The sequence below is a fragment of the Rissa tridactyla genome, chromosome 18 (genome assembly GCF_028500815.1).
Source record: "Rissa tridactyla isolate bRisTri1 chromosome 18, bRisTri1.patW.cur.20221130, whole genome shotgun sequence".
Taxonomy (NCBI): Eukaryota; Metazoa; Chordata; class Aves; order Charadriiformes; family Laridae; genus Rissa; species Rissa tridactyla.
The window spans coordinates 2,043,983-2,070,948 of record NC_071483.1 but is presented as its reverse complement, the minus strand read 5'-3'; the positions used below and the strand labels follow the sequence as shown (position 1 = coordinate 2,070,948).

General features: G+C 61.0%; 1 protein-coding gene across 2 annotated transcripts in view; it reads left to right on the top strand.

The window, feature by feature from the left end:
• COL8A2 (collagen type VIII alpha 2 chain) overlaps positions 1-23,110 on the top strand; it is a 30,796-nt gene extending 7,686 nt beyond the window's left edge. Inside the window, exons 1-3 of one of the 2 annotated variants that reach the window (XM_054223772.1) lie at positions 15,430-15,655; positions 15,972-16,154; positions 21,006-23,110. In XM_054223772.1, the coding sequence (XP_054079747.1) occupies positions 15,989-16,154; positions 21,006-22,927 (2,088 nt within the window). In that variant the 5' untranslated portion in view covers positions 15,430-15,655; positions 15,972-15,988 and the 3' untranslated portion in view covers positions 22,928-23,110. Of the gene's footprint in view, positions 1-15,429; positions 15,656-15,971; positions 16,155-21,005 lie in introns of those variants that run through there. The other variant, XM_054223773.1, reaches the window with a different exon arrangement.
• Positions 23,111-26,966: the final 3,856 nt, after the last annotated feature.

The window sequence follows — 26,966 nt, the reverse complement described above, 5'->3', positions numbered from 1 at the left end:
TGGCCCAAAACCCGAGCAGGCTTGCTCAGGTGATGGGTTGCAAAGAATTCAAGTGAGTTTTGGGGCTGGGGGTACCTGATTGAGCGGAGATCCTGGACCGGGGCTGGCAGCCAGCGCTCCTGCCCTGCACGTGAAGGTGTGAAGACCTGGGCTGTGGGAGACACAAACCTCTGTCCGCCGCATTGCTGGGCTGCTGGAGGCATGGCAGGGGACACCTTTCCAACGACAGGACTCCTGTGGGGCCGGCTGCTGGTGGCCCTTGGCATGAGATGGGGTTTGCTCCTGGGGTCCAATCTCCATTGGAAGAACAGCCCCAAATCCTGCTATTTTGGAGGGCAGCCCCGCTGGGAAGGGGCTTGACTCTCCTCCATCAGCCCTTTCCACCTCGTGCAGCCTCCCAGGACCCAGATGGGAACCTCCTGCAACATGTCCTCAAGGATGCAAATGGGCGCTTGGGACCTTGGGTGCACTTCCCGGGAGACCTCGGGGGTCCGGCTGCAAGCGCAGGCGTGGGATGTGGCTGCGGGATTTAGAAACGGGAGACAGCCGCTGGGTCTGTTTGGCGGGTCCAGCGGCCGGGCTGGGATCGCTCCCTGCCACGCTCAGCCATGCTCCCGGAGAGGCTCGCTCGCTGGAAAGCTCTGCCTCCCACCTGGCCGGTGGGCTCCAGGCCCGCTGGAGAGCTGATAGCGACGAACAAGGGGAGGATTAGCGGGTTTAGCAGGTGTCAAACCTCATCTTTCATCCCGCTGCCGGCAAGTCTGTGGCTCACTCTTCCCTACTCCCATGCAAGCCCTGCCGGAGCCGGGGCTGTGTGTTTGCTGCTGAGCTGAGGGGGAGCCGAGATGGGGCTTGCGGCAGCGCAGGGGGAGCTGGCGGCCCCCGGGCCATGGCGGAGGGTCTGTGATGTGCCCAGAGCCCTCCGGGCACCGTCCGGCTCTGAGCGGTACGTTTTTGCTGGAGAGATGAAGGCGAGGGCAGCAGCGCTCCGGCAGGGAGCGGCGCGGCACAGCCCAGCGGGCCATTGGGGATGCGCCGGTCGCGGGGCGAGCCGGGTGACGGTTTGCCGGCCACGGTGTCGGGTTGAGCCGTGTCGCCCCGCGGTTTGTGGGGAGAGCGTGAGAGCACGGGGACGGGCGCGCTGTTCATTTTGGTTAAATTGAGTTTTCTCCGGGAGATTGGGGGGCGCGGGGGGCCTCCAGACAAGGGGCTTTTGTGAGCCGGGCTGCAAGCCGATCCCCTTTTGTGGTTTTGCTTTTTTGGATGATACAATTTGTTATTCCAAGAACTACCCAACAAATGGACCCCATTAGCCGAGTCCCCGAAGCAGCTGGAGCTGGCGCTCACGATGCCTTTGTCTGCGCCCACCTTGGGCCCGATGGGAGCCACTGGGGCCACGGTACCCAGCGCGTTTGCCCCTGGCCGGTGCCCAGGGGAGATGGGGGGGCCAGGAGCCGCCGTCCCTCCGTGCAGGCTGCGGGGCGGTGGCTGTGCTGACGGGGCATCTTAGGGGATTAGCCTGGGCTGGGAAAGCCAGAGGGACAGGCGGAAAGCGCCGGGTTTGTTGAATTCCCCGTCACACTCGTGTCCCCGGTGGCAAGCTGACAATAATCCGATTGTTGCCATGCTGCCGGGGGCTGGAGCCAGTGCCCAGGGGGGAGCCCATCCGTGGGCAGCCCTTTTGCCCCCTTGGATGGGGCTGGACCCTCATCCTCGGCTCTGGCCACCTGAGCTCGGCAAGCTCAGCGTGATCTGTGGGAGTTTGCGTCCCTCTGCCCTTGGGCAGGAGGGCTCCGGCCCCAGCCTCAGATGGTATTTAAGGTACGGCCCCCCCCAGCATCCCTCGCTGACCGCAAGCAGGGCCGACTGTCCCAGTGAAGTGCCTGGGGAGCAGAGTGGGAAGCGGGGGGCAGCCGCAGCATCGGGGTCCCATGGTGACTGCAGTTCTGCAGTTACCCGCGATGGCTCAGCAGACCCCGAGGGAGCACGGGCACGTCTGTGCTGCCCACGCGGGTGCCTGGCACCGGGCAGCAGGACCTGTGCTGGGGGCATCACTCGGGGTTCTGCCTGCAGCCCCCCACGTGCTCCGCGGCAGCCCCGGCACACGTGGGTCTGCCCAGGGTGGCTGCGCAGCCGGAGCAGCAGCCTTGTGCTGTTGAAGCCCAGCCCCGGGGCCGCGGTGCCAGGGCATGACCATCCTGCCGGGCAGCCCCGGGCCGGGCGGTGCAGCCGGAGCATCCTTGGCCCGCTCGGCGCTACCTCCTACCGTGTGGGGATGCTGCTGGCTCTGTTTGTCTTGGCTCCGATGGGTTTTTTCCTGCATGCGAGCCGGCTGGAGCTGGGCAGAAGCCAGTGGGTTTATAAATAAAAGCATCGGACACCTCTCTGGGTGGTGCTGAAAGCTCCCGAAATAGCCCTGCCAAGGCGCGTGTGGCCGGGGTGTTCGCAGTGGCAGCCCCGGGGCTGGGGGTGGGAGCGGGGGGAGCCCTGCTCCCCAACTCCCATCCCGGCCACCCTTGCGCAACAGCCCCAGGGTGTCCCATTCCAGCCGGGCGGGCACCCACCGTTCCAGCAGCACCGGGGTGGGCTGCCCTGGCCAGCCGGGATGTGTCCCTGCTCCCGCCAGCCTCCCCATGGGATGTGTCCCCTGGGGCTGGCTGTCCCCCAGCCAGGAGGGATGCCCCAGCAGCGGGCAGCGGACACCAGCTGTGCCCGGGGCTGGGTTTGCCACAGGGGCTGGATGCCCGTAGAAACCCCCCTGGCAGAGCAGGCACACGGTGCCGTGGAAAAGGGGTTTCAGCGCTGGCAGGGACCCACGAGGGGAGCAGAGCACCCCCGGGGCACGGTGTGCACCAGGCACCGCATGGAGAGGCTGCGGCGAAACGGCCCCTTGGCCAGCTCTGGTTGATGGAGAAGAGCCAGGAGGAAGCGCTGGCTTTAACGGCTTTGCCTTCCGTGCCCAGCGCTGCCTGGCCGCATGCCGGATTTTCACTGCAGCGCTGGGCTGGCCCGGGCAGGGATGGTCAGAGGCCGTGGGACAGTGGCCTCGCGCGGCGTTTGCTTTCTGCTGGCGGAGGAAGCCCGTCTGGCCGGGGTCACGGTCTGGCCCTGGCAGAGCCCAGCGGGGGCCGTGGGAGGGGGCGGCCGTGACTTCCCGACAAAAGGAGCCCGGTGCCGGGAGCCAAGCACGGGGGCAGGACCCTGTCCTGGGATCCTCGCACCGGCCGCCTCTGCTCGATGCTGACGGTGCTGCCTGTGGTGCCCCCGGAGGGACGGAGCCCGCAGTGGCCCTGGAGACCCCGGTGCCACCCCTGGGGACTGGCTGCAGCGTGCCAAGGGCCATCACGGCCAGGGGGTTCCTGGCACCCGGCCGCAGCCACAGCTGTCCTCCCACTGAGCCCCCGCCACATTCCACCCAGGGCCTGGCATTTCAATGTGCCGTGCCTTCGGAAAACAGCATTTTAATGTTCTTGATGTAAATGAGATGGAAAATGTCTGTGGGCTTGTGCAGGAAGGCTCCCGGGAGCCCGGCCGTGCCGTAGGCGCGCCGTGGGCTGGTGGAGCCCTGGGGATGGGGTGGGATCCTCCGGAGCCCCGCATCGCTCCGGCACTTCCCCAGTTGCGGAGCAGCTCTGCTTATTCCGGTTATTTCCATCACAGCAGCGAGGCTGGTGCTGCCCGTCCCTGGGGAGGGTCCCGCCAGCCCCTCGGTGCGAGATTTGGGGCGCACCCGGACCTGCCCGGCGAGGTGGCTGGGGGGCTATCACCCCTCCCCGGGCTGGATCGGGGGGCACTGCCCGCTGCCGTCCTTGTGCCGCCCCCAGCCCAGCCAGCGCCGCCGTTCCCTGCTCCGCTCCCGCACAATAGCTCCCGGGTTGAAGGCTGAAGGGTTTCTTTTCTCTTTTCCTTGGGTTTTTTTTTTTCTTTTTTATAATTGTCCTCTAGAAAAATGGGATGAATGGGTCGCTTTAATTTTTTCCCCATGTTTCATTGCCACATGTGAAGACTCATAAATGCCAGGCGAGCGTGGCAGCGCGGCACCCGCGGGGCAGACGCCCAGCGCTGGCCCGAGCCGGGGCTGCCACGCACTCGCTGTTTCCTAGAAGGCGGCAACACGCCAGTGGCTGCCCCGGGCCGGGTCCGCTCCCAGATCTGGGTCCTGGTGCAGGGGGACAATCGGGATCGGCATTGGGGTCCCTCGGGTGTGGGGACGGGCACCAGTGCCCCCCCCGAGCAGCACGGCAGCCTCCCAGTGCCTGTGCTCAGAACGGGGGTGCCCCACGCAGAGGGGGGGTGCTCGCCGGGCGCAGCGCCGTGCCGCCGCAGGACAAGCCCCTCTTTGGGCAGCGGGTCCTGAGCGGGGACGGAGGGAGGTTCCCACATGACACCGCCCGGAGGAAAACTCTGCCTGGAAAAGAGGAGCTGGATGTTTTTTCAGCTTGAAGCCTAAACAAAAGATTTTGTAAGAAGTGCGTCCCATGGCCTCGGCTCAGCACCCGGCTCGGCCGGCCGCGGTGGCTGGCACAGCCCTCCCCGCTCCCCCCCAAGTCATTCCCGGACTTGGCACGCTGGTGCCCCTGGGATGGGACCGCGGGACATGGCCCTGTGCCGTCCCCGCTGCGGGCTCCGTCCTGTCCTCCAGCAAAACGTGCCCCTGGGAGACTGCAGGGACATGGGGATGTGGGGGCGGCCCCGCACGCCGCTGGCTGCGTGTCTGTCCGAGGGCTGGCATCTCTAACAGAAACAAGTGAGTCCCACTAAGAAAATGTTCTGGATATTCTGCCCTGATTTCCAGTGGTGCTTGAACTCCAGCTCCCCAGTGGCGCTTGGCAAGGGGTGATGGTAGCCCCAACACCCAGGGCAAGTGCCCTGTGTCCATGGGGCGGCCGGGCTGGCCCTGGGGCTCCTGAGTCCCGGACCCTGCGGAGGTCACCAGCTCCTCCGTGCCTTTCCCATCCGTCTCACTCCTGGCACTCTCCTGGCCGCTCCTACCGCTCCTTTTCTCCGACATGGGTCGAGAAGCGGTTTTTTCCCCTGGGATGGTCTGGGGCACACGAAATCCATCCTGTTTTCCTCTGGGCTGCCCCGGTGCCATCTGGGTCCGTGCCATGTCAGGAGAAGCAGCAGGAGATGAACATGGTTTGTGGGCGCAGGGTCCAGCCAGGGGCAGGCGAGGGGGATCTGGAACCCTTTAAAGCAAATTAAATGAGACACTCAATTGCCCTGGAAATTGGGAGCCTGGTAATAAGATTGTGGCTTCGGGTAGCAGCACATGGGCATTACTTGAGGTTGGAAGCTCTTTGTTTATGACAAATAGAGATGGTGCACGTGGGAACGGCGAGCGGCTCTCCGTGTCCCCCAGGACACGGCTCCCGGCTGCCGAGCCCCGGGAGCCGTGAGGGACGAGGGGAGCGGAGCTGCCCCATGGCACTCGCTGCTGCCCCTGCAACAGGACTCGGGGGGGATGGGGGGGTTTTGGCATAATCCCCAGGAAAGCGGTGCCGCTGGAATTCCCTGTGAGGCTTTCGGCTCCGAGACAAAGGAAATGTGGAAACTAAAAAAGGAAAAAAAAAAAAAAAATTTCAAATTGAAAAATCAAAGCAGCTGATTCAGCGATGTTGAAACATCTTGTGACAGCGTCGAGGAGCAAATTTTTTCCAAACAAAATTCTGGGAAAAAAATCAGCCTGCTTTTTCACAACCCGCATCCATCCCGTCGGAGGGGCACGTGCTGGGGGGTGGCGTGGGGGCTGCCCGCTGCCGGGGTGGCAGTTGGGATCTGTAGCCGGAGCCCCGGGAGCGTGGCCTTGCGGGGGCTCCACACCCACCGTGGCGCCGGTCCCGCCGAAACGGTCATCGCAGAGCGCGGAGGAAAATCTGAAAGCCCAGCCGTCAGCGCGGGGCCAGGCCGGCCGGGAGGCGGGAGCGCGGTTGAGGGGAGCGTCTTGTCAGAGTTTCCACCGAACACCTCGGGCTTGCTGGGATCTCACATCAGCTCACATAAATTAAATTAAATAAGATAAACTAAAGTGCTGCCTGAAAAGCGTGCGCTCCGGCCCCTCGCCGGGGTGTGAATATGTGTAAGCAGCTTCGCTGCTGCTGCCCTGCCAGAAAAACTTCTCTGTGGTGCACGGCCCCGGGGGCAACAGGGGATGGGGGTGGGATGGGGATGGGATAGGGATAAGGATAAGGATGGGGAAAAGGGAGGGGGACAGGATGGGGATGGGATGGGGATAAGGATGGGATGGGCATAGGGATGGCATGGGGACAAGAATGGGGACAGGATGGGAATAAGGAGGGGGACAGGATGGGGAAAAGGGAGGGGGACGGGATGGGGATGAGGATGGGGACGGGGATAAGGATGGGGACAGGATGGGGCGCTCGGGGCAGCAGGATGGGGAGGGTTCAGGCTGCGGCAGCGGGGGACGAGGGTCCTGCCAGGAGCCCCCTCGCCCAGAGAGAAGCCGCTGCTCATTTTCTTCCCTGGGTTAACTGAGACCGCAGCAAAGTCATGTGCTTCAACCCCCTGACAGCCCCGCGCCAAGGCTGGGCTTGCCAGTCCCCTCCTGGGGCACGGCGAGGGCCAGGCAGCTGAGGGACCCCCCCAGCCGAGGGATGTCTCCTCCCTGATGCCCCGCAGGTCACCCAACGCCCCCCCGTGCCCAGGAGGTCCCGTTCCCTGGCGGGATACTGCGCCGGGGAGACCCCGGGATGGGACCCGGGCAGGGTGGGTGGTGGCATGGGGGGCTAGCGACCACCCGGGGGGGATTTGCAGAGTAGAGGGTCACTGTGCCCACGGTGCCCCGCTGATGCTGGTGGGAAGCACTGGGGAGCAGGACCCCCCTGCCACCCCGCCGTGCTCAGGGAGCAGCATCTCGCCCTGGTGACCCCTGCGATGCTGCAGGGAGCCGCCGGTGCTGGGCCACGTGCCGCCGTGGCGCGGGCAGCATTGGGAGTGGGCAGAGCCCCTGCACCGCCCCGGCAGGTCACCCCGTCCCCCCGCGCCGCCCGCCCGCCCGCCGGGGAGGGACGCAGCCGAGCCTCCCGCTCCTGAAATTTATTTTAATGTAAACCTAGCTCTAAGGCAGCTTTTTCTCATTTTTAAACTATTTCATATCAATCCTTGGCCTGACATTTGTTTTCTTTGAGTGCGGTGGGGAGCGTGGTCGGCATTGCTGAGGATATCTCCTCAGGAATCTTGGCAGAGGCGGCTCCCTATCTTTGAAGAAACGGCAAATGCAAAACAGAAGGCAGATATTAGAGAAGCGCAAACAACATTTTCCCCCTGCTAACCCCAGAAGCGGCGCAATGGCCAGTTCGGGGACATGGCGGTGGGGGGAAGCCGCGCCTGGACCCCACCGGTGGCATGGCACCTGCCCGGGTTGACACGTGGTGCAGGCGCAGCGCGGGCCCCGGCACCGAGCTGGGACACGTCCCCGTCACCTGCGGCCACCCCGTTGTGCAGAGGCATGCCGGCAACCCCGTCCCCAAGGGCTGTGACCGACCCGCCGGGATGGGACGCGGTGGCAGCCGAGGCGTGGTGACGCCGGGAGGGTTTGCAGCGGGGGGGGGGGAGGCTGCTGCAGCCGGGGTGCCCCCACCGGGGTCTTGCCCTGTTGGGGGCCGGGAGCTGGGCTCTGGGGTCGCCCCCCAAGTGCTGGAACCCCAAGAAAACGGTGTTCCGAGGGTGAAGTGGGTGTCACCAGCGGGTTTTGCGGAGGACGTGCACGGCGCGGGCAGCTGCCGGAGCAAAGGCACCAGCCCGGCGCACACAGGCACACCTGGGGGTGTTGCTAAAAAGCTGGAAGAGAAAAGGAAACGGAGATCAAAGGACCCAGCAAAACCAGGGAGACAGGATTTCAACCCCTGACATTAAAATAAAATGACTGTTAGGATAAACACTGCAAGGCAGTTTCCCATCCCGGGCAGCCAGGCTCGCTGGCGGGGGCGGGGGCCGGGGTTATGTTCCTTGGCGTTTCGCACACGGGAAGAAGTTTTCGCAGCAGCTCACAAATTTGCCGTCGTATCTGGGCAGCCAGGAGAGCGGCGGAGGGCGGCGCTGGTGGGGAGCGGTGATGCTCCCCCAGGGAAAGCAATGGCACGGGGGGCACCATGGGGGTGACGCTGTGCCAGGGAGCGAGCGGCCGACCAGTGGCACCAGCTCTGCCGGGGACACGGGGACCCGGCTGGGGAGCTGCTGTCCCCACGTGCTCCCGCTGCTCCGGAGCCTGTTTCAACCGTGGCACGAGGCCACAACGGACGGAGCGAGTCTGTCCTGCCGGAGGGCAGCGCTGCCGCTGAGGCTCCGTGGTGCACCCGGAGCCGCCGTGGGGGTTCCTGCAGGAGGCGAGAGGAGAGACGGGTGTTGGGGCTGGTGGACGGAGGGGCTGGGATGGCACCCCAAGGGCGGGAGAAGCCCCTGGACATGGTCGCACGGACAGGTCCTGCAGAGCAGCCTCTCGCTGCTTAAAACCTAATCCACTGAGGAATGGAGGTCCAGGGGTCAGACCTGCCTCTCCCCCTGTTCGCTCTCAGCAGCTCGGGCATTTCTGGCCCTCTCCATCCCCGGCCCCAAATTTCCCACCAGTGGTGGCTCGTTTGGTGCTGAGGAAGTGGCTGAAAATGCTGCTGCACGTGCCATGGCCGCCTTGGAAGGAAGGGAAACGATGGCAGCCCAGGGGCAGGTCCTCCCAAGTGAGCTTTGAAGCTACCGCAGGGCTCCTGTTGTCGCCAGCAGCTCCCCACGGCAGCGGCTCCCCAGTGCTGTTACGGGCTCCCACTGCTCCTCCGTCGCCCGCATCCCCCGTCACGGGGACACCCTCCCCACGGGGTGCGCGGGCAGCGGCTGGAGCAGCCCCAGCGTCGCTGCCTTCACTTGGGAGCAGAACCTGCGTCCCCCCGTGGTGCTGGTGCCGGTGTGACGGGCTCCAGCAGCAGCAGGCTGCTCTGTGCTGCCCATCGCCCCGGTGCTCCACAGAGACAGCGTGGACGGGGACCCGGGAGGTCTCCAGGCCATCCCGACCCCACACATCCCAGCCAACAGCACAGGCAGCAGCCCCCCAAGTGAGCTACCCCGGCCCCCCTGAGCACCCCGGCCCCAAAAGGCTCTGGCCTGGACCACGGCTCGTTGTAATTAAGCTGGTGACCCCAGCACGAGGCTGGAAGTTTAAATGTCTGCGGTTGATGGCCACTTGCCCGCAAATTCCCCGAGATGGGAATCGCTCTCTGCGGGTCCCTCCAGGCTTAGCAAGATTTCTTTGCAAAATGCCCGTTGCGTTAGAAAACGCCGTTTCTGCGCAGGGGCTGCGAGGGCAAAGCGGTGTCTGACCCACAGACCCCGGGTAAACACCCTCTGCTTCCCACCAGAGCTTCTTTTTCCCTGGAGCCGGGATGCTTTGCCCGACCGAGCCGGCGTCCCTCGGGGAGCGATGCCCTGGAGCTCCTGCAGCTCGCCGGGCTCGCAGCCCGCGTCCCTCCCCGCGGTGTCTGGGCAGATGCTCCACATCCCACTCCAGGGTTTGGGCAGAGGATCTGTGCTCAGGTTGCGGCATGGACTGGGGCTCATGCGGCAATCGGGACCCTGGCCCCGGCCGCTGTGCCGGCACGGAGATCCCAGGAGAGGGGCTCCAGACCCTGCCTGGCCACTGCCGGGGTGGCCAAGGAGACGGGACCCTCCGGCACCACCGTCCTCGCTGTACGCCCCAGCTCCATCCTCGGCTCTCGCTCTGCTCCATCCTTTGGCTATCAGGGACGACAGTGCTGCTGCCCCCCAGGCAGGCCACCGTCCCGCCGGGAGGAGGAGGAGGAGGAGGAGGAGAGGGGAAGAAGAGGGGAAGGAAAAAAATGAATCCCCACAAAAATGTCTTCATAACAGGAAACGTCTCATAAAATACCTGTGGTTTGGCATGTGTGATCCGACTGGTCAAACTATGCACCTGGCAGGCAACCCTGCTATTAATGTTGTGCGCAGTCTGGTATTTCGGTGGAGCTGAGGCTGGCGGGGGGGGGAGGATGGGACTGGGGCGGCTTGGGGCGCAGAAACCCTCCGTTGGGGCCGGGGCGAGGGGGGCAACATGTCCCTTGGGTCTCGCTCGCCTCCGTGCGCACCCAGGGGGACATCCCAGCCACATTTTGGCGAGAGGACCAGGGCGACCCAGGGGTGCTGGGCTGAGCCTCGTGCCTTGGGCAGAAACCTCGCGTTTCCGCAGCTTCAGGCCGGGGTTTTCCAGCCAGACCCGGGTCCAAGCCAGCGCAGACCCGGAGATCTCTGCCCAGGTCTCCAAACGCCACGGTGCCCACCGTTCCCCAGGGATGGCTTCGCCTCCTGCGCACCCTCAGCTCCATCCGCGCCGCAGCGCTCAGACCGGGCTCTGCCACGCTCCGCGGAGGAGTTTTGACAGCTGGAGGTGAGGGATTAAAGCCCTGAGCTGTGACCTGCGGCAGGCTCACGCCTTGCTGCGCTCCCGGCACACACACGCGGAGGGTCATTAATCCGCCTTTAGCTGATCCCTGACCTGGCGCCTGCGGGATCAAGCGGCGGCACCGACCCCGTTGTCAGCACCGCTGTCAGACCACGGGCTTCTTGGCTCTGGGCAGCGTGTACCGCGGGCACCGTGCACAGCAGGCAGCATGCGTCATGGGCAGCATGCACCGCAGGCAGTGCGCACCGCAGGCACCGTGCACCACGGGCAGCGTGCACCACAGGCAGCGTGCACCATGGGCAGCATGCACCCTGCACCATGGGCAGCATGCACCCTGCACCATGCACCATGGGCAGCATGCACCATGGGCACCATGCACCCTGCACCATGGGCAGCGTGCACTGCGGGCAGCGCGCACCACACAGGCCCCCGTCGTGGCCGAGTGCCGGTGCCTCGCCTGCCCGGTGGTGGGGCAGGATGCGGTTCCCGCGTGCTCCCCGCTCTCTGCACATCGCGCATGGCTCAGGCATGTCGGGAGGCGAGTCAAGACAGGGAGAAATGCCCAGGTCAGTTTTGCAGCACACTCTTCGGCAGCTGCCTGCAAACCAGCTGGTTTATGACCCACGGAGTGAGCAGGGCCTGGTGTCTCCCTGCCTCATGTTGTACCCCCATCCTGGGCTCCTCCTGACGCAGCCACCCCAGCGCCAGCTCCTCTCCTGCGCCCTGGCACGGCCACGGGTGCCCCGAGCTTCGCACGTTCCAGCTGGCCTGGGGCTACCGAGAGCAGCTCAGCCCGTGGCCTCCGCCCCTGCCTGCCTCCGCGGTACCCGCTGACGCAGCAGGAGTTAATTAGCACAGAGCTCCCAGCCCCGGAGTTAATTTGGATGCAACCTTTGCCTGGACCAGAGCGAGACGGATGGACGTGGCCACCACCCGCAGCACGCCGGGCCAAAGGCACCGCAGGGCTGTGCCACGGGGTGATGCACCGTGCTCTGCCATGCCGTGCCGTGCCATGCTGTGCCATGCCGTGGCATGCCATACTGTGCCGTGCCATGCCATGCCCAGCCGGCGCTGGGCAGGGGCCAGGCGTGGGCGCTGCAGGGGTGGCAGGAGGTCGCCTGCACACGGGGTGGGGTGTTTTTCTTTCGTCAAGGAAAATGTTTTCTTGTTCCCTGGGCTGACGGGCGGGCGAGGCTCCGGGTCTGCGCGGCGCGTACAGCAGCTTTTGGATGGGATCGGGTGTCATGCATTTAAGGACCGGCTTGTGCCAAGACTCTCCCCGTGCGCTCCGGCGCTGCTCGGCCGAGCTGCTGCCTGATGCCTTTGGCTTTCGCAGCCCGGCCTACGGAAACAACGTGCTCGCTCTCCATTTCAATAGCTCACTTTTCGCTTTCGACTCGTTTTATTATTATTTTTAAAGCATGTGTAGTGCAAACCAAATCATCTACCTCCCGCTGGAGTCACTCCAGCCCCGTGTTGGGCTTGGAAAACCTCCCTGCTTTATTTCTCATTGCAAATGACCGGAGGATGGAGTGGCTGGATGGGACACGGCGGCGTCCAAACCCGCGCTGCTCCAGCCCACCCACACGCGCCGGCTGCTTTCTCCGCGCTTTCTCTTTGCAGCGTCCACCCAAGCGGGCCGAGCGTGCGCGGTGCTCACCATGGCTCACCGCAGCCCGGGGCGAGCCGCTGCCGCGGTTGGCAGAGCTTGTGCCTGTGCCCCGTGCTCCCGTGTGCGGCATGGGGACAGGGACGGGGACAGGGACGGGACCATGCCGATGAGTCTGGGTTGAAGCGCATCAAAGGCCCCATCCTGGCTCGTTCCCGTGCCCCAGCAAACCTCCGTGGGGGCCATCGTGGCCCTGGGTTCGGTGTGGGGACGGAGTGGGGGCGCGGGCGAGCGAGCGGCACGTCGCACCCCGCACGGATTGTGCATTTATTGCCGGGTTTAAACAAGTTCTCCATTTTACTGACCTTCAACCGCAATCACAGATCCCCCGTGGATCGCATATATTGACTTAAAAAATAATTAGCCTTGAAGGGAGCAGGCGCGGTGCCTGCCTGCCAGGCCCGTAATTAATATATAAATAACAGGGCCCATAAATCAGCTGCAGCTCAGGGAACAAGCCCCGGGTTGTGTGCGCGGAGGAAGCGCGCGGCCGCGGTGCTCGCAGGGAAGGCGCCCGGTCTGCGGGCAGGGCCGTGCCGGGGAGCGTTGGCAGGGATGCTGCGGGGAGCGGGGCACGGTGCGCGGCGGCGGCAGCAGCCCCCTTCCGCTGGGAACGGCCGGGAGCTGCGCGCCGGGAGCGCGCCGGGAGCTCGCCGGGCCGACCAGCACAAGCCACAGCCTGTTTCTGGAGCAACGGGCTCCAGCTGCCCGAGCCCCCGCGCTCCTGCGAGAACAAGGTGACATTTCTTGTCTCCTTTCTCATGCTTTAAGTGTGAGATTTTTTTTCCCTTTCCCGGAGCTTTCATTGCGTGCCAGGGGTTTTTAACACGTCTGCTCACCGGCTGCCAGGGGAGCAGACACTTGCACAGTTAGCGCGGCGGCAGCATGCTCTGAAGCCCTGCCAGGGCTCGCCGTGCCGTGCCGTGCCGTGCCGTGCCGCCGCACCGGCTGCCCCCGGGGTCGGGCCCCCGCTGCCCCCCGAGCCCCGTCCCTGCTCCAGCGCCGTGGGGGGAGCAGCACCGCGACCCCGCACCCCTGGAGCGCTCCCCCGCTGTGAGCTCTCCTGGCCCAGCTGCTCCTGCCGGGCTTGGCTCTTCTGCATGGAGCGGCTGTGGCCGCACTCCAGACGGTGTGGGGGGGGTCCGGAGCTGCCTCTGAAGGCTGGACGTGGTGCCTGGGTGGCAGAGCGGGGTGACCCCCCTCCCACAGCACTGGGGCAGGAGGGGCCACGCTCGGGAGCCCCCCGAGCATCTCCCCTGCTCCCAGGGGGGGAAAAAGTGACTCCCGGTGGGATCTCAGCTGGCCGGACCGGAGCGGCTGCCGGCCCCGCAGGAGGATGGGCCGGTGGCACCCGGCCGGAGCTGTCACGGGCGCAGTGGCCCCGTCTGCGCCATGGACCAGCCAACGTTTGCCACCTGCCCTGGGAGATGCGAACGTTGCGTGGCTGCTCGGTGTGATTAATTATCATTTCATAACACAGGAGATTTCAGGCATGAAAGAGCCTCTTCGCAGACACGTTGTGCACACTTTATCCGTCATATGAGACTCCAGATGTTTCCATTTTATTCTTATTAAATCACCGCCTGGAGAGCCTGGGTAACGTGAGGCCTCCTGCCCCGGTGCCGGGCGCCGCCGTGGGGGACGGCAAAACACCGGAGACCCCTTTACCTTGAGGGACGGAGACACATGCCCGGGGGTCTCAGACCAGACCCCCTGTTGCCCCCGCAGCGCCCTGGGAGAGCGGGTGCAGGTGGAATGACCCGTCCGGCCCAAGGGAGAACGCGCAGGAGCTAAACCCGTGTCTGGAGATGCCGGGTGACAGGCGGCCACCTCGGCGCGGAGCAGGGGAGGACTCGATGACGCATCCGACGCGCAGCGACACTGTGGCCGGAGCCAAAGCAGACGGATGACCTTGTCCCCCTCTCCCTTCCCTCTGGCCATGGTTCCCCCCCAGACCTGTGTCGCCGAGGGCTGAGGTCTTGCAGAAGGACAGGGGGACATGGCGAGGGGCTGAGCCACCCCAGGGGGCTGCTCTCTGGTGTGGGCGCTTCGGAGCGGTGAGCGGCATCCTGTGAAACACCCCCGTCGAGGGGAGCAGCAGGGGTGGATAAAGCCCAGGTGGGAGAAAAGAGAGCTGGGAAGGGAGGGAGTTAGAGATGGAGGCACAGGGGTCATACCAGGTAAGGAAAACAAATAAATAGCTGATTCAGGGGTTTGTTCTCCTCTTTTATTTAGCAGAAACTGTATTTTTACAGCTGCAATCCCTTAAAATGGGATTCTTTTTCCCTTAAACAAATCCTTGTAAAATAATGCTTCATAAAAATAAGCGTTCCTCTTCTCGACCCCGAAGACAGAAAAACAATAACGGCGGCAAGGCCCTCTCCGTGCCTCGGCGGCGGCTGATGGTGGCCGTCATGCGTGTCCCTGCCCGCGCCCGCCCGAGCCCCAGCACGGCAGGAGCGCGGCCACGGCCTCACCTCCCGATGCCGCGCTGGGGACGGCACAGCACCGGCACCGCGGCTCCGGCGGGGCGGGCAGAGCTGAGCTCTTCTCTCAGCATCCGCCCTGGCCGCCTGCATCCTCACAGGGCGCGGGCTCCGTCGTGCCGCCAGCGGCAGCGGCGTCGCCGTCCCTGCCAGCCCCGAGCAGAGCGCGGGGAGCACAGGGCGCCCGGCTCGGTGGGCACGTCCTGGGCAGGAGAGCAGCGCTCGGGGCTCTGCGTCACTGCAGACCTCCGACAACCCGCCAAGCACTCGTAGCATCAGGAACAATCCCACGCCAGGGCTCCCCCCCTCCCTCTACTTAATTTGCTTTAATTTTGTTTTAATTTAGGGGCTTTTTGGGGTTGCTTTTTTCTCCAGGCTGCAGCTTTTTTTTTTTTTTTGTCGCTGCTGCTTCAGCAAAAGCGATTCAGGAAATTCCGATGAAATCCCGGCGCGCAGCAGCCCTGCCCCTGCTCCCCGGCGGGAGAGGCAGAGCGCTTAATTCTCATTAATAACCACCACGGGTCAATTATTGCAAGAAGGAGGAAAACCAGCAAAGCTCTTTGGCATCACATGTTATTTAAGCTTCCGAAAATAAATGTTCTTTGCAAACCGATCTGTTCGCTCCTCCGTGCGTGGCCCCGGCACAGAAAAAGTTGCTAGAGGAGAGGTATATTTATAGAGGGTGTTTATTTTAAATAAACAAGCACTTAAGGCAGAGGCTGCTGCTCCCAAGCGCTGCATCCCTCCCCTGGGCTTTCCTGGCCGAGGGCTCCTGTCCCTCTTCCTCTGAGCCAGCTCCCGTCACTGCCCACAAAGCGCCGCAGCCGAGCCACCAACGCAGCCGGTCCCGGGCTCCAACATCGTGGGTTTGGGCCAGCACCCACCGGGAGACGCAGCACGCGTTTGGGAGACACAGCGCCCACCCGGCCGCTCCCGGGGCAGGCAGGGCTCGGCGCTGGCAGCCCCCGCCACCCGTGGGAGCCACGGCCACAGCGGGCACGGCTTTTGTTAGAGGAGACGCTGCTCGCTGGAGAGACGCTGGGCTCAGCGGGCTGGGGTTTCTGTCCTGCCTCTTCTTATGTATGTTAAAAATATACAAGGGGAGCCTGACATGGGCATAGCCCCAGACAAACAGGCACCGGGGCAGCCTCGGAGAGGCTCTGCTGGGTGCCCGGGGTTAGTTATTGCTCAGAAACTCTGTATTTATTGTGCATCTCGCCACTGGCACGTGCTGGGAAGGGTAACGTGTTCAGGGCATCTCTGGTCCAGAAAAAAGCAAATTCAGCGGAGTCCTGCGGCCGCCAGGATCCTTCCCAGGTCCCCGGCTGATCCTCGCGGGAGGGAGGGTGCGGACGGGGGTTGCGGGTGCCCGCTCTCACTGTCGTTTTGTCCACAGGAGCAGTGGGGAGCAGGATGCTGCCGGACACCGTGGCGCTGCTGGTGGTGCTGGTGATGGTGCTCGGCCTTCGCTCGGCGGCGGGAGGCGGCGCGGGGGGCTACGCCCAAGTGAAGTACATGCAGCCCATGGTGAAGGGACCCCTGGGACCCCCCTTCCGCGAAGGCAAAGGGCAGTACCTGGGTAAGGGACGCACTCTGCAGGGGTGGGAGGACACGGGGCCGCGGGTGTCTGGGAGACCTGCCATCGTGGCGGGAAGGGGCCGTGGCATCCCGCAGCCACCAGGCTCTTGTCCTCCCCTTCCCCTCGGGGTCGGGGCTCCCGGGAGCAGCCTGGCGTGGCCGAGGGTGCTGCTCTCCAAAGCATCTTCGGCTGAGCACAGAGGGGGTGTTTAGGTCTCCTTAACCCAGTGTGGAAGGACAAGGATGGGCGTGGAGAGAGGCTCAGCAGAGCCCTTTGCTGGGGCTGGGTGGGCACCCGTGGGTCCCTCACTCTGGGAGCCGGGGCACAAAGGGGACCCGTGAGCCTTTTCTCCCATCCTCCCGCACCTTTGCTGGCAGCTCTGAGGCGCAGCCCAGGCACAGGAGCCCCGGCATTCCCCACATCTCCCTCTCACCACTGTTAAACCTGAGCCCTCCCTGCAAGGCTTTTCCACTCCTCCACCTATTCCGTTTTCCCTGTCTGCGTTTTGCACCAGCTGGGAAAGGAAAGAGACCCAGCCTAGCGAGGGGAGAGCGGGAGAGACATTTCCTCCCTTGGAGAGCAGCGACCAGAAACTCCACACGTGTTAAATCGCTGGCAGCGCTGGGGCTCCAGTGCCCGGACCCGCTGCGTTGGTGTTTGGCTCTTGGGAAGCGGGAAGAGCTGCCGGAGTCCTCCCCGTGGGCTCACACAGACCCAGACCCTCCAGGGAGCTGAAGTCTTGGCTCTGTGAAGAGAAACTGGAGAAGGCTTGGCTGCCGGTGGCTGATTTACTGCTGGGCTGAATGGCTTATCAGGAGTTCAGCTCAGCACATATGTCGGAAAACACACAGCAAAACCTGGAGCCGAAGCATGCTCCGAGCCCCCCCTCCCTGCCCCCTTCCCAGCTGTTGTAAAGCTGGTCCCTGAATCCCAGCCAGAGACAAAACCTTCAAGTGTAGCGCAGGAACGTTTCAGCTGCTGGTGGGACAGGATTCAAATATCTCCCTGCTGGTTTTCCTTCTTTTTTCCCCCCCTCTTCCTATGCATTGGAGCAGCTTGTGTTGCCCGTGAGCAGCAGTGCCTGCTAACCGTGGGGGAGAGGAGCGAGTGTGCCAGGCTCTTTGCAAGGTGCAGGGCAGAGCACGGGAGTCCCCTGGACATCACTCTCCCAAAACCCCTGGGACGGGGGGACGCGGGCAGGGGGGCAGCTGCAGCCTCAGCCACCGGCTGGGGGGCCGCAGGGAGGTGGCTGGGGAAGCCAGTGCCTCCTGGACCCCAACCGAGCTCCCATCTCTGCTTAACCTCTCATTTGGCAAGGAAAATCCCTGCTGGCCTTCTGCCCTGCTCGGGGAGCTCAGCTGACTCACCGCGACGGCGCAGGGCCGTGCCGTGCCCCTGTGGGTTACCCCGAGCCGGCAGGGAGCTGTGCAGGGCCCCCCCGGGCTGCCCCAGCCTGGTCCCAGGGCTGGGACCCCCACCTGGGGGGTCAGGCCGGGCCCCGGGGCTGTGGGGGCTCCTGCCAGCCTGCGGTGCCACCTAGTGAGTGACAGGGCTGGTTTCTTCAGGGTGTCAGACACCTTTTCTGTCCCAAAAATAGACTCCCCAGGAGCATGGAGGCATCTCTGGGCAGGACATGCTATTAAAGGCTAAAATGCTAAAAGCATTGGAGCAGATATTTGGGGTTTATTTTGGCTTGGTTAAAACCATGTCGGTGCAGCTCACAGCCAGGTAAAACCACCGCTGGGTGCTGGCGGAGCTCGGGGAGCATTTCCCCAAGCCAGCGGCACCCCAACTTGCCGCCAGTAAGGCACGGGCAATGCCTGGGGGGGAATCTGTGCCAGGCAAGCGGTGGAGCTCCCCTCCAGCGACAGGGCTCACCCCAGGGCAGCAGCCTCAGCTGCAAAAGTAAAGGAACACTTTTCACCTCCCCAGGCTTGGGCAAGCCCAGTGGGGAGCCCAAACCCAACCTCTGCCTTCAGGGCTGCTGCTGCCCAGTGTCCCCAGCGCAGGTGGCCCACAAGTCCTGCTGCTTTTGAAGAGACTCGGTCCTGTCATCCCTGCGGGGCTGCTCCTTGCTGCATGTGGCCAAGAGGCCTCCAGGTCCTTGAGCTCCTGCTGATGGGGAAATGCCGTCTGCCCCTTCCACGCTGCCGTCTTCACTCTGCTCCCACCTCACTGCCGCCCCCATGCTCCGCAGCTCCACATGTGAGGGCTGTGGCTGGGTCCTGCGCTGAGCATCCCCTGCAATGGAAGATGGGATGAGAGATGCAGTAACACTGGTCCCACGCACTGTCCCCATGAGCCTGTGAAACTCGCTCTCACGAGACAGGGCTTGGCAGCAGCGCTGGAAGGAGCTGGGCTGGGCTCTGCCATGGAGCAGCCAACCTCTCCTTCCTGCACTGTCATCTGTCCGCGCTGGCCAGACCCACTGCTGACTGCTCGTGGCTGGGAACCGCTTCCCATCGTGCTGGATTATTCCTCTGCCGGACAGTCCATGCTGCCGGGTCCCTCCTCCAGGCATGCAGAGGTCCTCACCGGGAGGAACACAGCTCCAGAGGGGCTGCGGGATCCACCCGGACATGTCCATGCCCCTCAGGAGGTGAAAAGCTCTGCAGTGCCCAGCGAGAGCTCGCAGGGGCCATGCCTGCTCCTTCCCCTTCCCGCTGCCCCAGCTGGCTCCTTGCATTAGCATTCATGGCAGCTTTGTTCATGCTTCGAGGGGAACACATAACCCCATGCTGCTGCTGTGAAATGCAGAGCTCCGAGACATGCGTCTGTGGTAAGACACGGTCTTTTGAAATTGGATACCACTGGGGCTGCAATGTCCCAGTTTCTCTCCGCTAACGTCCCCGGTTTGGTTTTCCCGTCTGCTTTTTTGGCCGCCTGCAAGTTGGCAACTCTCGCCTGGCGTTTCTCTTCGCTGCCTTGTGTGAGAGCGTGTGTGTGCTTTTTCCTTCCTTCGTGGGCTCAGCTGTAGATCCTTGTTCTGATTCCATGCAAAATGACCTAGAAAACTAATTCTTTTCAAACTATTGCAAGAAGAAGAAAAAAAAAGGGGGGGGGGAGGGGGAAGAAAACACATTGAAATGATTTTCTGGAGAAAAATTTTTCCAGAATTCAAACCCCAGAAATCTGCTCCAGTGCAACACTTCACATCTCCCTTGCCTTCTTTCCCACACCGTTTTCTGGGGTGAAGATCAGGAGGTTGCAGAAATCCAGTGGCAATGTCATGACAGACAAGTATTTCCTTAATTTCCACAGCCAAGTGACCTCTATTACAGCCTAGGACTCGGGCCAGGCTTTGATACATAGATAAGCTCTGAAAATGTTTCCATTACCAAAAGAAAAACAAGCAGGCACCAGGCTTGGGAATGGCCAGAGCTAATTGCTGTGCTTAGGAAAGGTAAAGCTGCCCCGATGCGCCGGAACGGTGCCTGCTGCTGCCGCAGTTATTCTTTTCACGTGTCTCAAATCTCCCCTAATCTTTTCCCCTCGACTGAGAAAATCTCCGTGTTGGCGGATCCTGGCGCTGCGGGTGTCCCAAGGCCCGGCTCAGCAGGCGGCCGTGCGAGCAGATCGCGGGGACCCCCTGCCTCCTCCTCTCAGTGCCACGCCGGGGCTCACGGCCTCGTGCAATGGGCCGTTCTGCTCCCATCCCAGACAGGATCCATTCCCATCCCAGGAACTGGCCCGTACAGATCTGTTCCTGATTGGAATGTTCAGCTTCGGGCAGATTTGGTTAAAATTTGTCCAAGGTGTCATGGCCCTTTCCTCTGCCCTTCGCACTTCTCATCATAGTACATGTACGTGCAACTCCCAACTATTGCCTTTGCATTTCAAGCTTCCCAAAAAAAAGAATTTGTCAGATTTATTCTTTCTCACCCGCTCCTGGTGTCACGTGGGAAGCGACACCCTGCCTGGGCCAGCCTCAAGGAGTTATTTATGCTCACGTCTGCGCTTTAAGTACCAAGCTGTGGTGGGCATGTAATCTGGCTCTCCTCAGCTTTGTAGTCTCTCAGCCCATTAGTTTCTTTCTTATATCCGTTTGCAAAAGACCTCTATAAATTCTTTAAATGTCAAGTGGTTACAGCCTATTCCCAGCTGGGCTGACTCATTTGGATGTAGCCGAGGTTGCGTTTCCCTTGCAGCTATTGGCTTTTCCTCCAGCCTCAGCGCTTTTTTTTTTTATTATTATTATTGCTGGGTTTTTCTCTGCCTTGCTGGACACGGGAGCTGAGCCAGGGAGCGCTGCGGGCATGTCTTAACCCATACACAAACCACCTCCTCGGTCTCTCAAGTACATGTCCAAGAGTTTTCTTTTTAATCCAAAAGGATTAAAGGTCTCCCGAGGTCCTGGACTCGAGGGACGGGGTGGAGAGATTATCCTCAGTCTTGGCTCGCTCCGTCGCCATCCTCTCGGCTGAGCCCAGGCAGGAGCCACTGAATCCCACGGTGCTTTCGAGGCTGCTGGGAAGCGAGGCAGCGGGAGGTTTGAATCCAGCTCCTAAAATAAACCCGCAGCAGGTCATCAGAGAACACCACTGCCAGAGCCGGCGGCAATTCTGGTCTTGTTGACACCCTCTGTGCAGGGACGGATGGAGTAAGGCTTGAATTAGTACCCTGGGCTCCGGCCAAGGTCTTGCCTCAAGACAGTCCCGCTGATGCGGTGGCTGAGGAAGCCACCGTGGCCATGTTTAAATAAAACCATTTCTAGAGGAGGGCACTCTCGCAACTACAGATCCAGGCAGCGCTGAAGCCTCTGGCTGTAACACCCTGAGAGCATCACGCACCAGGCACACCCCGCCGTCCACCGCCCGCCCCAGTAAAGCTCCGTGTCTCCTCTCTCCACAGACATGCCGCCGCTGCTGCCGATGGACCTCAAAGGGGAGCCAGGACCGCCAGGGAAGCCCGGCCCACGTGGACCCCCCGGGCCCCCCGGCTACCCGGGAAAGCCGGGCACAGGGAAGCCGGGAATGCACGGCCAGCCCGGGCCCGCTGGGCCCCCCGGCTTCTCGGGCATTGGGAAACCCGGCATCCCAGGACTCCCCGGAAAGGCGGGTATGAAAGGGATGCCCGGAGCCAAGGGCGAGCCCGGCATGCGAGGAGAGCAAGGGCCAAGAGGACTGCCCGGCCCCCCGGGGCTGCCGGGGCCGGCCGGCATCTCAGTCAATGGGAAGCCAGGCCCCCAGGGTGGCCCCGGCCTACCTGGGTTTCGGGGCGAGCCTGGCCCGAAAGGAGAGCCGGGTCCCCGGGGAGAGCGAGGGATGAAGGGTGAAAATGGTGTGGGGAAGCCAGGGCTACCAGGACCCCGGGGGAATGGGGGCCCTCCGGGGCCCGCAGGACCCCCAGGGCCTGTTGGCATTGGAAAACCCGGCCTCGACGGCCTGCCGGGTGCACCGGGGGAGAAGGGCGACATGGGCCCTCCGGGCGGGCCTGGCGTCAACGGGGAGCCCGGCCCCATGGGGCCGCGGGGACCCCCTGGCATCGACGGGATCGGCGTCCCGGGTGCTGCGGGGGTGCCGGGGATACAGGGCCCCATGGGACCAAAGGGAGAGCCTGGCATCCGTGGCCTCCCTGGTTTGCCGGGCCCAACGGGCTACGGGAAGCCGGGCTTGCCTGGCCTAAAAGGAGACCGCGGGCAGCCGGGGGTGCCGGGAGCCATCGGCGATAAGGGGGAACCTGGTGCTGACGGGGAGCCGGGTGAGCCGGGCCCTGCTGGCATCATTGGGCCACCAGGCCCGCCGGGGTCCATGGGCCTGCCAGGCAAGCACGGGTTGCCTGGCTCCAAAGGGGATGTGGGGCCGAGCGGGCCCCCAGGAATGCCGGGGATGCGCGGCGACCAGGGCCTGAACGGCTTCGCGGGGAAGCCGGGGGTGCCTGGAGAAAGGGGCCTGCCCGGGTCACAGGGACCCCCCGGCCCAACGGGTCCGAAAGGAGAACCGGGGTTCATCGGCCTCCCGGGGGTGCCAGGATTAACGGGCGGCCCCGGGCCGAAAGGGGACGGAGGGATCCCGGGGCAGCCGGGGCTGAGGGGCCCCTCCGGCATCCCGGGCTTGCAAGGACCTGCAGGTCCCATGGGGCCTCAGGGGTTACCAGGGCTGAAAGGGGAGCCTGGGCTCCCTGGGGTTCCCGGTGAGGGGAAGACGGGCGAGCCCGGCATGGCCGGACCCATTGGCCCCCCAGGAATGCCAGGAACACCAGGGCTGAACGGGCCGCCGGGCCCGCCAGGGCCACCTGGGCCGCCGGGAGCGCCTGGCGTGTTCGACGAGACGGGCATCGCGGGGCTGCACCTGCCGGACGGTGGCGTGGAGGGGGCCGTGCTGGGCAACGGCAAGCCGGGGAAGCCGCAGTACGGCCGAGGAGAGCTCTCCGCTCGGATCGCACCAGCCTTCACCGCCATCCTCACCTCCCCCTTCCCGGCGTCAGGCATGCCGGTCAAGTTCGACCGGACTTTGTACAATGGGCACAACGGCTACAACCCAGTCACCGGGATATTCACCTGCCCCGTATCCGGCATCTACTACTTTGCCTACCACGTGCATGTCAAAGGGACAAACGTTTGGGTGGCGCTTTATAAGAACAACGTGCCTGCCACCTACACCTACGACGAGTACAAAAAGGGCTACCTGGACCAGGCCTCGGGCAGTGCCGTGCTTGAACTCAAGGAGAACGACCAAGTCTGGGTACAAATGCCCTCGGACCAGGCCAATGGGTTGTACTCCACGGAATACATCCACTCCTCCTTCTCCGGGTTCCTGCTTTGCCCCACATAACGGCAGTTGGGCACATTTCCTTTTCACCCACTTTAGCCATAAACTGTCTTTTTTTTTTTTTTTGATAAAAAAAGTTTTTTAAAATTAATACAAAAAAGAAAAATCACTGGGAAGAACGCGCAAGCCGTTGTCGTGGGACCTTGCTTCACGCTGTTTGATCCACAAGTCAAGAGGGTAATCGGAAAGGAGACATCTATTTTTCTTTCTTTCTTTTTTTGGGGAGGGAGAAGACAGGGAGGGGAGTGACTTCCTCAGCAAAGCATATTTGGAATAAGTTTTACCCTAGTGACTGTACATCAAACACAGAACATGCTTGGGATGGCAAGGATCTGGCTCCGCAGTAAACTGCTCTGTGGCCCAGAGAGGGTTGTCTGGGAAGAGCAGACCCTTCTGGTCCATAATCAAGTGCCCTTGTTTCCCATTTTGAGTACTAAATAAATCCAGCTGTTGTACCGGATGGTGTATTTGCGAACCAGCACAGGGGTCCTAGGCACTTCACACAAACCTGTATGGCAGCAGAGATCCGTGATGGATTGAGAAATTTCCTTCCCAAACCATCAGGCGCCCAAGTTCCAGTCTCACTGATGCCTATTTTTCCAGACTGTGCTTTGAGACAGTCTCTCTGATTCACTCCGGATTCAGTGTGGCTGGATTTATAATCATAAAAAGTGGAACACTTTGCATAAGCACCTTCTTATAAGAAGTAAATATTATTTTTAACCCTCCCCCCCCAGCACCTTTAGGAATAAAACCATCCAGGCGTTGGTACCTGGGAGGATGACAGATGACCTGTTCCAAAGCCGCTGAGGGAAGCCAGGATCCCTGTGATGAACAAGAATCCTCTCTCGGGTTAATTCCTCTGCTGCCAAGTCCAAGGGCTGGTTCTGTCCTCTCTGGTTCTTCGCAGCCCGGAGACGTGCCGGGCCTCATGAGCATCTTCTTTGCCACCACAAGGATGGCTCTGCCGGGCCGGCGTACGGTGCTTCTAGCCTGGTTTGAGAGAAGGTTTAGTTATGCTTTCTTGAAAGTGCCACTTACGGACAACTTGCTTTTACTGTCTCACTATTTCGGGATGTGTAAACTTTTGCGTTGGTATCCCCCCTTTCTCTGGGGATCTTTTAATTAAGAAAAAAAATAGTGTTCGATCTAACTTTCCATTCCGTCATTTTACAACGGTGCTATTATCTACTTAACAATGTTATTTACAAGTCTAGTGCAATATGTACCTGTAAAAGTGCACCATATTCCAGGTGCCAATCTGTGACTTAGGTTAAAAAAAGAAAAAGAAAAAAAAAACCACATTTGTCTGTTGTTACCACTTTGTCTCACTAATGCTTGAAATGTTATCGAGCCGAGTATGCGCTACGAGGTTCTGGGAAAGGTATGCACGGACACGGACCACTCGGCTGCTCTGTCCTTTGCTAACGGGAGCAACTGAACCCTGTTGCTTTGCAGATTTTCTGGCGGTAGAATAGTCATTGCCACTTGCACTTACGGCCAAGTGATTCCTCTCATCCCAGGCAAGTAGCACGCTGCTGAAGTTAATCCACGTGCGTTACACTGCGTGTCCCTCTGCAAAGGCACATCCCTGAGAAAACAGCAACAATTTGGTCACCAGCTGAGCAACTATTACCCTTAATTTTTTTCTAAAGCCTGTTCTATGGCCAAAGAAATGTAGCAAGAATGGGACTTGGGATTGTTCTCCAGATGGACTGTACGAGATACTTAAACAACTTTTCTTTTTCAGTTTCTGTTTTGGTTTGCTTGTTTGTTTTTCTCCTTAAGCCTGTCCTGCGTTTCTGCCTCTTGCCATCCAGGGCTTCCTCTTAAAAACACACCTATCCCCGAAATGAAGAAACACAAAAAGGAAAACGTACACGTGGAAGGTCAGCGCTCCAGCTACTGCGCGGCTGGGGCTGGGGCTGGCTTGTCCCCCTCCCAGGGATTTTCTCCGCATAAAGCTGCGAGTTTCATATAAGCCGAAAGTTTCTCAAGCTGAAAGGCTGCCCCAGTGTCTGATCCCACTGGATGTTTTTAACTGCTGAAGGCAGGGGGGTGTCGGGGCTTTGACCGTACTGGGTTATTGCCCAGCAGGAACAGGAGCCACACAGAGTCCCTAAAATTAAAAGCAGAAGCTCAGATGTTTTCTTCAAGACCGGGTTTGGGAGGAGGGTGCGAGGACGGGGCCTGCGTCTCCTTCATCGAAGCGTCTTTCCTGTGGAGAACAGCCGTGAACTGGAGCTGGTGCCACGCGGGGCCCCGGCCAGCAGCAGGGCCCAGCTCCCGCCGCGGCACCGCCGGCAGCGCATCCACACTACCTGCAGCAGGGCCGGGAGCTTCCCCTGCCCCAGCCACGCGCCGGGGTGGAAGCTTCATCCTGTTACTCAGCAAAGCGACTTATTTATACTGTGTCCTAACCTACATTCTATCTCTTTTTGTTCTGTTTTGTTTTATTCAAAACTTCTTGTTCTAGCTGGCAAAAAGCAATGACAAAAATACTCACTATAACCACACCGAGACATTAACTCGTTCAGTGCTGTAGATATTCTTTTGCAATTTCACTTTCCCTTCATGTGCAGAGCATAAACCGTAATCAACCTTCCGCAGCTATATAACCTGTTACATTTACACAGTAATTGAAAGGCAAAGATGTTACACGCACATAGAGTTAGGCTAGAGAAAAAAAAAAAACGATGCACAGGATGAGGGAGGCTGTTCACTAAACCGGACACTGTCAGGAAGAATTTTTCTTCTGGAGTACTGAGTACGTGATATTCGCCAGCAGAAAGGGTTATTTTCTGTCGTGTGTGTGAGCGCGTGGGATTTTGGTTTCAATCGCAATAATAAAGAAGGTTGGGTTGGATGAAGTATGTCTATTTTTAATTATGAAAACTGCATTACAATGTGCATTTTTATATACAAATTCTTACTATTTTTTTTAAATTTGCCTCTAGTATCTTCATTTCTAACCTAGTATATAGAGGTTTTTAGTTTTGTAAATACTTATTACATGCACTGTCATAGTAAAAGTTGGTTTAAAATGCACTCTTTTTGTGATCAGAAACTGGCCTTCTCTTCAGAACTAAAACTACAGTACTTGATTGTATTGACAGAACATCAATAAAACTTATTGTATAAAAGGTGGGCTCAGCTGTGCCTTTGTCCTGTTACGAACGGGCTTGCTCAGCCTCGCTCGTCAGACCATTCAGAGACCTCTCGCGCTCTGTTTCCTTCTCGAATCCAGCTCGCTTCTTCCCAGCAGCCCAGCAGATGGGCTTGCTAATTAATATTCTTATGTAAAAAGGTGGTGCATGTTTCTCGGGATTAAGGAAAAGATTCCCATCTCCAGAAGTTTTAAAAAATGATGAAATCCAGACCCTTCCAGACTGGCAATTAATAATTTGAGGAATTTAAGTCAAAGTGTTGGGGATTCCCTTTCCCTTCTGCGGGTTTTTCATTACACTTTTTTTTGCTACGTTACACAACCTTGTCTGGAGCCACCCTCTGCATCCCGAGCGGCAAAAGCTGTCAGCTGTCAGCTCCCAAGCTCACGTGGGAGAAATGGCGAATCACCTGTAAGCAAATCACTTCAGAGACTAAAAGTAAAAAGAACAGAGAAGAAGATACGTTTGCCTACCTGGTCTCTTATCTGGAAGAGGAGCCGTTAGTTGTTACCGGTGAAGCCCTTCCAGAGGAGCCTGGCTGCCACGGGGGCGGACTCCTGCAGAAGCTGAGTATGAAGAACAAGCGATTCTCCTGCTGCGAGTCGCCGGGGAGCCAGCGCACTCCCCGGCCTCTGCACGATCATCGCATGCTGGACTCCAGCAGCCGAACTCCTTCCACGCTGCAAACCACCAGCAAAGGAAACGGGTATCTCCAGCAAACCTCCCTGCAACGCACCATGATGCTGCCAACTCGCCCCGCTGCTAACACAGGCCACGACTCCTGCGCTTTTGCAAACTTCAGCTGCCCCACTGGCTCACAAGGGAAGAGCGCCCACCTGAAAGTTGTTTTGACAGCAGATTTCCAGCGCTAAAAC